The sequence below is a fragment of the Leptosomus discolor genome, chromosome 1, assembly GCF_034619465.1.
Source record: "Leptosomus discolor isolate bLepDis1 chromosome 1, bLepDis1.hap2, whole genome shotgun sequence".
Taxonomy (NCBI): Eukaryota; Metazoa; Chordata; class Aves; order Leptosomiformes; family Leptosomidae; genus Leptosomus; species Leptosomus discolor.
In genome coordinates, this window is record NC_141391.1 from 134,465,346 (window position 1) to 134,475,232 (window position 9,887).

The window sequence follows — 9,887 nt, forward strand, 5'->3', positions numbered from 1 at the left end:
GTATAGGTATTAGGTTTTTTATCAACTATGATAAGGCTAGTAGCATTTAAACTGCTGGGGTTTTAACAGTAACTTCTCTGTGAAGACTGGTGTTGAAGTTTACTGCTATGCAGTAGCCTATGACAGTCTCAAAGTACTAAATGTTTACTCTGAAAACTGGAAGAAAAGCATAAGAAAACTTAGAAAGTTACATACCCACAGAGCCAGGCATAGCAGGGCTAATTGTGCTAGAAGTAATTTAAGCTATCCATGGAAGACTGAGTAAGCACAGTTTATTGCTGAGGGTAAAGTAACAAGTGAATGAAACAGCACTAAGTTTGAGGAATTTTTTTTTTCCTGTATGTAATCGTGTAAGTTAATGCAGTGAGAGCTAAAAAGGTATCTGGAGATTTGTTTCTTCTTGTTTCCAGAGATAAGTGGAACAGGATAATAGTGAACCTCATCATAGCAGTCAAACAAGCTGTCCTGTCAGATCGAACATCCAGCTAACCCAGCACTGTATCTCTGACAGTGCCCGGTGCAGAAAAATTTTGAAACAAAGAAAGCAAGTCTGTGCTGCTGATTCCATAGATCTCGTAAGTGAAGCTATTTTGAGGCCAAGGACAGGAATAGGCTTGGGTCCTTAAGACTAACCAAGTAGGATACTTGTAATTTAACTAACTTATCTAGATGTAACTGGCCAAGTTTTCCCCAGAAATGATGTTTGCAGCTGTAGGAATAGATACACAGGAAAGACGCGTGACTGGTGTGAGCTAAGTGCCTGAACAGATAACGGAATGACACAAATGTGCAGCTTCCTTTTCCTCTTCCCTTCTGTCAGCTTGCTCTGCCTCCTTGCAGCAGGAGGGAGGGGCTGGCACACTCTGCTTTGTGGCAGATCTTGGTGCCCCAGGGAGCAGAGGCCCACACCGTGCTGTGTGGGTGCCCTGCCAGGCTGCACGCTGAGGGGACAGATACCTGCCCGGGAAGAGAGGCTTGAACACTTCCACACAGCCTGCACAAGAACTAGCAGGAATACACGGCACTGATACTCAGTGCCACAGTGTAGAAGGCTCTGCCTCCCTGCTTGCAATATGCCAGTGTTACACTGCTTGCTAGACTGTGAGAATTAACCGAGAGGCAAACCTGGGAGAACAGATCTGCTTAAAGAAATCCTGTAAAACAGTACAGAATTATACTTTCCTAGTATACCAGCCTAGCAATCTGTAGTGTAAGGGCTTTGTGGACCAGGGGTTTGGTGTGCATTTGTTAGCAATATTTTATACGCTTTTCTTCTATGGATTCATCTAATTGCTTTTTTAAAAAAAATCTTATTTATACTTCTGGTTACACATAGCATCCCTGAAGCCGTGAATCTAATTATGCAATATGAAAAAATGTATTTTTTTATTTCCAAAGTTCTACCTGATCATTTCATTTGATACCTCTTAGTTCTTGTGCTGTAAGAATTCATGTCACTTTCTCCATGTGTCTCTCATACTTAGATGTCTCTTTCCCAAGGTGAAGTGTACTTGCCTGTTTAGCTTGTCCACCAAAAGAAGCCATTCTGAGCCATGGCTGTCCAGTAATAATTTTCTGTCTAATTTCTGATTCTATAATTGTTTTTAATATTGAGGACCACTACAGTATTCACTATTCAAGAAACAACTGAATACTTCCCGTTATATTTACCTTTTGAATAGCATTGTGTGTTGACATTATTTTTCATTGAACTTTCTCCAGTGACTGATAAGTTTTTTCTTTGAATAGTAATAACTTGCCTAGAGCACATCACTCTGTATGTATAGTTATGGTTGCTTTTCCAAATCCAATAATTCACAATTAACACTCTTAAATTTTGCTTGCCTCATTATTGTGCTGTCATTCATTGTGCCACAATCCTCCTACAGTTCTTCTAGAAGGAGAGTATCTAAGAAGAGAGAGTGGCAAAGGGCCAACTTTTGTGAGGCATGTGAGGAAAGATGCACACAAGGAATACATCTCCCATTCAGTGCCATTAAGAGTTAACCAGCAGAGAACATAACATTCTTCTGTCTTTTTCAGACAAGCATCTCTGGACTGAGAAAATACAAAACACTGCCAATATAGCTAAGGTTTTTTATTTTTTTACTTTTTTTTTTTAAAAGGATAAGCAGTGAGGTTGACATCTTGAGGGAGAACATATTTAAAATCAGACTATGAAAGCAATGGAGGATCCATATTCTTCCCACACAGAAATTTCAATGAATGAAACCCAAGGAATAGCAGAAATCCTGGGTGCAACTCCACAATGTTCAGTTATATGAGATGACTACACAAGTAGGGTAAAATGCACAGTTCATGTCAATCTGTAGGTAGCTTCATAATAAACCATGCAGAAGAATCATTTGGGCTTTTGCTTTGCTTTTTACTTTGCTTATTTAAGAAAAAAAAAATAAGGTGTTGTCCAGGAATGTATTTAAATGGATGGACCCAACATAGGGGAAAGTAATCTCACAAAATGACTCATTAGTTTAAAGGTTAATCCCAGAATGAGCATTTTTACAAAACAGTCCAAATACTATTTCAAATGGTGTTTTCTTCACTGAAAGTGCCCTAGCAAAACATCTGACACAGTCACCCAGTACTGAGAACCTGTTACTGTGAATACCTGCTTTTTAGTTATGTATCATCTATGTATGTACCAGTTTTGCCAAGCTTTGTTCCCTGCTTGGTGTCCAAAGCTTGTGTTACCTGACCTTATTCAGCAACGTACAAAAGTGCCTTGGGGTCATTCAGTGGATTTTCTGAAAAGGAGAGGCTGAGGAATACCAGTGCAGGGCAGCCTGCAGATACCTGGTGTTAGTGGAGAGTCCCTAAGAAACTAAGTGCACAGCTGTGATCATGAAACCAAGTGCATAGCAAAGACTGGCCAGTTGAGTCTATACATCAAGATAAACTTCAGTATGAACATCCTCGTAGACAAACTGATGGAGTATGAGCTAGATAAATGGTCAGTGAGGTGGACTAAATAGTGGCTGAACTGCTGGGCTCAGAGGGTGGTGATCAGGAGAACTAAGTCCAGCTGGAGACCAGTCACTACTGGTGTCTGCTGCAGTTGACACTGGTTTCAGTCCTGTTTAACTCTTCATTAATGACCTGGATGATGAAACAACTTGCACCCTCAACAAGTTTGCAGATGATACAAAACTGATAGGAGTGGCTGATGCACCAGGTGTCTGTGCTACCATTCAGAGGAACCTGGACATGCTGGAGAACTGGGCAGACAGGAACCTCATGAAGTTCAAGAAGCAGTGCAAACCCTTGCACCTGGGGAGGAACAACCCCATGCAGTAATACATGCTGGGGGCTGACCACCTGGAAAGCAGCTTTGCAGAGAATGACGGTGTTGTGTTCCTGGTGGACAAAAAGCTGAACATAAACCACCAGTGCGCCCTCACAGCAAAGAATGGCAATAGCTGCCAGGGCTAGATTAGGAGGAGTTTTGCCAGGAGGTCAAGGGTCTTCCTTTCCCTCTACTCAGCACTGGTGAGGTCACATCTGGAGTGCTGGGTTCAGTTCTGGGCTCCCCAGTACTGGAGTGGAGTGAAACATGTGGAGAGCCACTAAGGTAATTAAGGGACTAGTACACCTGTCATGCAAGGAGAGGCTGAGAGATCTGGGACTGTTCAGCCAGGAGAAGGGATGGCTTAGGGGGATCTTGTCATCTCTCTGATGGGAGTGTTTAATGGAGATAGAGCCAGACTCTTCTCAGTGGTGCCTGGTGACAGGACAAGAAACACAGGAAACTTCCCGAAACACAAGAAGTTCCATCTGAACACAATAAACATTTTTTTTACTGTGAGGGTGGTTGAACACTGGAATGGGTTGCCCTGAGAGTTTGTGGAGTCTCCTTTTGTGGACATACTCAAAGCCAACTGGACACAGTCCTGAGCAATCTTCTCTTGCTGACCCTGCTTTGAGCAGTGGGGTTGGGCTAGACAGTCTCCAGACACTCTTTCAACTTCAGTTATTCTGTGATTCTGTGAATTGGAGCCTTTCTAAACTAACTCGGTCTGTTTATCATGAGGGGAAGGTAGAGTTCCAGAAAAGAAGAAAAGAATGCAGTGTGTTGATTTAGGATTACCATCAAAGCTGAAAGTCAAAAGGTCTGGTCTGATCTAAGTAACCATTTTATGAAAGTAAAAAAATGTCGTCTTTCCTCTTTGTACCATCTCCTTTGGGTGTCCATGTCATTAGTCCCTGTTTGCTGAGGTGCAAAACACTTCACTTGTCAAACTGATTAAAAGGTTCATTGATCTGGAAACCTATACAGAGAGGCACCATCATCTCATCACTGTCCAGGATGAGCTGGCTGGACTGAAGATAAAGTGCTTGCTCTGTCAAGGTTGGCTGCAGGGGAGAGGTTTTAACTGAGAGGATTTGAGCTGGCCAGCTGGTGGAGAAGGACCTCCTTGCAAGGAGAGTTTGGCTAGAGCTAGCAAGTCACGTGGTGGTGAAAAGGCTGTGCATCCCTTGGCCAACAGAGGCCAACAGGAGTACCCTCCTATCAGTGCTTTCTGTCTGGGTCTGAGTAGTCCCTCAGGAGAGATGGCAGCTAAGAATAAGGTGCAGCTAGAGAAATTTTCCTGGCATGCTGCTGACAGTCTGTCCATCTTTGGGGATACAGCCCAACCCTGGGCTGCCTTCCCGTTTCTGGTTTTCATGGGTTTTGTGCTGGAGGCGGCATTCATGTGTTTCACAGAGATGCTCAGGAGTAGAACTCTGCTCCATCCTGGTTCATTTTCCAGACCAAAACTGCAATACCAAAGCTGATTCTTGTATGTCTGGGCTTTCTCATTTCTGCTAGCAGCCTTGATTTCCTGAATTGGGAGGGGTGAGGGGGAACCCTATTGTTACACATTTTAAATGCCTTGCCTTATGTGCCTTTTCTTTTCATAGTCTTGACACATTTTGTGCTATCAGCATTTCAGTTAACCACTTCTAGCTTTTCACGAGTCAGGTTCCTTCTTCAAAAAACCCCCAACCCAACAATAAGAGTTTAAATACCCTGAAAGGTCAAAAATCAGATTACAGTCCCTTTGACATGACCAGTTATGGTTTGCTGAGTACGATGCTCTGTATTTGGTGAACTCAGCTACCTCAAGCTGGGCAGAAGCTCATCTGGATTGATAAGAATCCCAGAAATGGGATTAGCTAGGTAAATGTGCTGATCTGATAAACCATGGAAGCGGCTAGAAGACAACAGATTAGACACCTCATGGTGGCATGGCAGGGTTTAGAATGATGAATTACATCAAGCAAAGGTCAGCGTTATGCCAAGACATCTGATTCAGTTGTCTTATGGAAACTATAGTAAACTATATGTCTGTGCCTATCACTCCCTTGCTTTCTATTATTCTTTGTCTCGGGGCACTATTTTATTTTGATGGCATTGAGACATCTTTTCGTTTGACTGTTTGTTTATTTTATCAGCAGATCATATCTAAAACTTCAAATATGAGTCATTCTAATCCTTTCCATTAGGAAAGCACATAGCACATGCATGCACATACAGGAAAAAAGCAGTTCCTAAAATGTCACGTGGGTTTCTTTTTTTTTTTTCAGTCACTCCAGAGACAGGACTGATGGCAGTTGCTCCCTGACACACTGAAGTATCTGCTTCAGTCGGGTAGGTATAACAAACTGCAGAATTCTGCTTTCCTTTTCAACTTGCAATTTCTTATTATTCACTTCCAAAAACCTCTCTCTCCCCTCCGTTTCCCCCTTCCATTTTCATAACCACATAGCAGCTCTTTTAGCACTCTTGAAAACATAGCGTGGGCAGTATCTTCTTATTGATTCATCCCTCAGTTTGCTTTGGAGTAGGATTTCTATTACTATCTTTACAGCATCCCTTGATTCCCTATTCCCTTCATACCATCTTCTGTAGCTATATGGGGAGACAGCAAGATTCAACTCTTGCAGCACTGTTCTCCAGTTGTCCCAGTAAAAGTCACTTCTGCATATATCACCAAGACCACAGAAAATGGAACAAACTAGTTAGAATGTTGAGCTCCAGCTGCCTTCCAGTGACTTCTATCATAGCTTTCCTTGCAGGTCACCCTCGCCTAAAAGCCTCTTAACAGTTGTTACCAAAAAGTGGTAAATTACAATGTTTGTTACAACTGTTTATCTAATTTTCTTCATGGTGAAGCAATTCTAATAGTTATGCATTACTCCACATTTAGACTGTATGTTACACAAGAAGGAGACTGATGATTTGGAATTTTTTTTTTTTTTTTTTTTTAATAATATTGGTATGTAGTCCTGTCCCTGATTGAAGTACTGGCATAGTAGAGGTTAAAATAGAATCAGTCTGGTTGTCTTACTCATGTCTCCTCAGTTGTTTCTGCAGGCTGTATTCAACTCTTACCTATGCAGTTTCCTTGTGTTCTAGTAATGCTTTTAGGGACCTTTCAGCAACACAACTGTCTTCATTGATTCAGCAAGGAATTAGTTAACAGGGATTTTACCAACAATTCTATTAATGCCTAAAGGATGAAGATCAGGCTCTCTTTCTCAGTTCTATCTTGACTTTGCTATATTTAATTTTCTTTCCTTTCTAAGTCCAACAATAATTGAGCAATTAAAAGTTTTTCTACTACTATTCTGAGTTTTAAAACGTCACTTAAGTGTTCTGTGGCTCAGCTTTGTTGTCTTGCAATAAGATACCTCTCCTTATATCTAAACTGGTTCAAGAACATTACTGCTATTACTCTATTACTATTTTTTCTTTCTACAACTAAATCTCTGTCTGTTCTTCTTAAATCATTAATTTCTTGCCTTTCTCCTCCTCAAGACTAGCCTTCCAAGGAACCAGCAGAGAGCTCAGAACAATAGCAGGCAAAAGGAAGTTCTTACTGAGACTTCCCTAAAAATACCCTTTGGCACACAAGAGTTGCTGTCCTGTCTGTACTATTTATAATGTCCAGAAAGACGAGCAGGGTTGTTTCATTAAGACAAGCATTGCTTTCTTAACCTAAACCTATTTTGCTGGTTATGCCAGAAGAAGTTACTCATTTTAAAGGAAAAGGGTACTAAAATGCTGACTTAACTTTCTGAAGTGTATACAAAGCTGGAAGTCGATCAGGAAAGACACCTGGTGACAGTGTGGGCACGTGAATAGAGAGCTCCACTTTGAGTGGAGACTAAAAAGAACCAGACTGAAATCAAAGGGGATGACAGAGATAGAACTTCCACGTATACAACCCTCCCTGTTTGAATAGTGGGGCTTATGTAGCTTAGCCACCATGAGAATGATGAAGGCACATAACGGTCAGATTACTAATCCTTCAGCACAAACTTGTATAGACCAATGCCTTTGTACCCTGACAGCTCTGTACTGTCACCTGACTCAGAGATGCTTCAGTACAGATAAAGAGAAGAATTTGGGGAGGGGGGTGTGAATTGCTTACTAATTTGCTTTCTGTTTTATAGCTGCAGAATGCCTCAACTCCTGGCTAATAGCAGTTGACATGAACAGGCTGCTGTATATTATGCATCAGAATCCATTGTCTCCATTGCTATCTTCACCATCATCTTCATCATAGGTATCCCAGGCAATGGATTGGTGATCTGGGTAGCTGGTCTGAAAATGAAAAGGTCTGTGAACATTGTTTGGTTTCTAAACCTTGCTGTGGCTGACTTCACATGCTGCTTGTCCTTGCCATTTTCTGTTCACCTGGCCCTCCATGAACACTGGCCGTAGGGTTGGTTCCTCTGCAAAGTCATTCCATCAGTCATAATCTTCACCATGTTTGCTAGCATCTTCCTACTTGTGGCCATCAGCACTGACCAGTGCCTCCTGGTGATGAAACCTGTCTGGTGTCAAAATAATCGAACAGTGAAATTTGTATCACTAATATGCAGTGGTGTTTGGATCCTGGCCTTCATTTTCTGCTGTCCTGTCTTCCACTACCATGACACTAGTGCTCATGATGGCAGAACTGAATGTGGGTACAATTCCGGACATGATGAGGTGCTAGACTGATGATTCTGTAAATGAGTTATTGGAAGAATACTCACCTTTAGCCTACAGCCGTAATGACTCATGGGGAAATTTCTATGAAGGTGATTATTCTGTATCCCTTGCCTTAGTGGTAATCATCACTAGGGCTGTCTTTGGCTTTGTACTCCCCTTTGGCATAATGGCAGTTTGCTGTGCCCTTACTGCTTTCAGAACGCGCACACATCAGTTTCACAAGCCACGCAACAAGATGCTGCGAACAATTGTGCTCGTGGTAGCTGCATTCTTCATCTGCTGGGCTCCATACCACGTAGTGGGGATTCTGTCCCTTGTACCTACTCCTGGAACAGGACTAAGGGAGTCATTTATCCTCTGGGACCACCTCTCTACAGCACTTGCATATGCCAACAGCTGCATCAACCCCCTGCTCGATGTTTTTGTGGGACGGGACTTCAGGGGAAAGGCACGGCAATCAGTGCAAGGAATCTTGGAAGGTGCCTTTACTGAGGAACCAGCATGTTCGATCCCTTACTCCCTTGACAGAAGCAAGACTTCAACAGAGAAGGACATTAGCAGCACAGTGTAATGCAGGACTTCCGATGACCACTGTAGAAAGAGCGAGCTATGGCGCTGCATATCAACCACACTCCGCTTAACAGCTTTTGTTTTGCTCCAGCACATTTGATTAATCTGAAGATCCACACACAGGGCACCGAGATGGTTCAGATCAGAACAGCTAACCCCCTTTATATCCTACTCTAGAGAAATGGGAAGTTGGAATTACCAAGAGTAATAATCTGAGGGAAGACTCTGGTGAAGCAGGAGACAAAGACTACTTTAACCTTCAAAGAAGAAAGCAGGCTTGCAGAATGATTTTTGGTGGGATCACGTAGTTTAACCTCTGAATTGCTAGATGAGAATGTCATTAGAGTTATTTGCATAGGTCTATGTTCTATATCTCCTGTCTCTCATAAACTGCAGATGAAACTAACTTTGATCTCTCTCCTTGGAATCTGTCATCCCATCTTTCCTCTCCTTTGACTATACTTGGGGTCTGAGGGTTTTTTTTCCTGAAGACTTCCCTACAGGGTAGTGCTACATTTTCCTACAGCAGTGCATTAGAACAGCACTTGCCCCAGTCAGCTGCATTGAACTGACTTTCATGCCCGCGTAGATGCCCAAGATATTTCATTGTCCCAGCAAATATATCACTGTACAGTAGTAAGTGGTCCAATGCACGTGCTGTAGCTGTTTGTTCGCATGCACTCACTCACTGTCTTCCCAACACTCCCTCCACCACCAAGAGTCCCAAATCTTCCTTTTAGGAAGTAGTCCAAGATTATCCAAGATTATCTAATTGCATTTTACAATGGCGCATGAGCAGAATTTGACCAGGTGCAGTCACTGATGAACCAGCCATTTGGTAATACCTTGGAATTGAGAAATGATAACCTCCAGTCTGACCCCAAGAAGGTGGGGAATGAGCCTGTTGTGGCATAGTCGTGTCCTGCTCTCTAGAAGAGATACATACTTCTTGTGTCTTTCTGCTGGAGGAAGATAAAAATTTAATCTAGTCAGGCTATTTGGAGGCGTTTCCCAAGCTTGAATGTTCCCTAAAAAGCAGAAGTATGTTTACTCAGTACTTGAAGGAAGTGGTTTAAAATCAGCTTTTCGTGTTAGTCCTTCCTTAAAGGAGTAAGGTCAACAAATGGTATGACAAACGGCCATTAAGCATTGGTATACTTTTCACTTTGCCTTTCTGGTGAGCATGAGTTGAGACTCCCTGCCTCAGTGCCCCAAGAAGAGCCAGCTGTGAGAACTTCAACTCTTTCTCTTGACATCCTAAAAAGTCTCAGTCATAAAGATCATATAGGGGTTGGCTGTTACCTTAGCGATGTCC

General features: G+C 42.4%; 1 protein-coding gene across 1 annotated transcript; it reads left to right on the forward strand.

The window, feature by feature from the left end:
- Positions 1 to 5,613: 5,613 nt before the first annotated feature.
- Positions 5,614 to 8,573, forward strand: C3AR1 (complement C3a receptor 1). The gene is given in 3 exon segments (XM_009959081.2): positions 5,614 to 5,650; positions 7,459 to 8,007; positions 8,009 to 8,573. Coding segments are annotated over 2 exon segments (1,107 nt in total). The 5' UTR covers positions 5,614 to 5,650; positions 7,459 to 7,465.
- Positions 8,574 to 9,887: the final 1,314 nt, after the last annotated feature.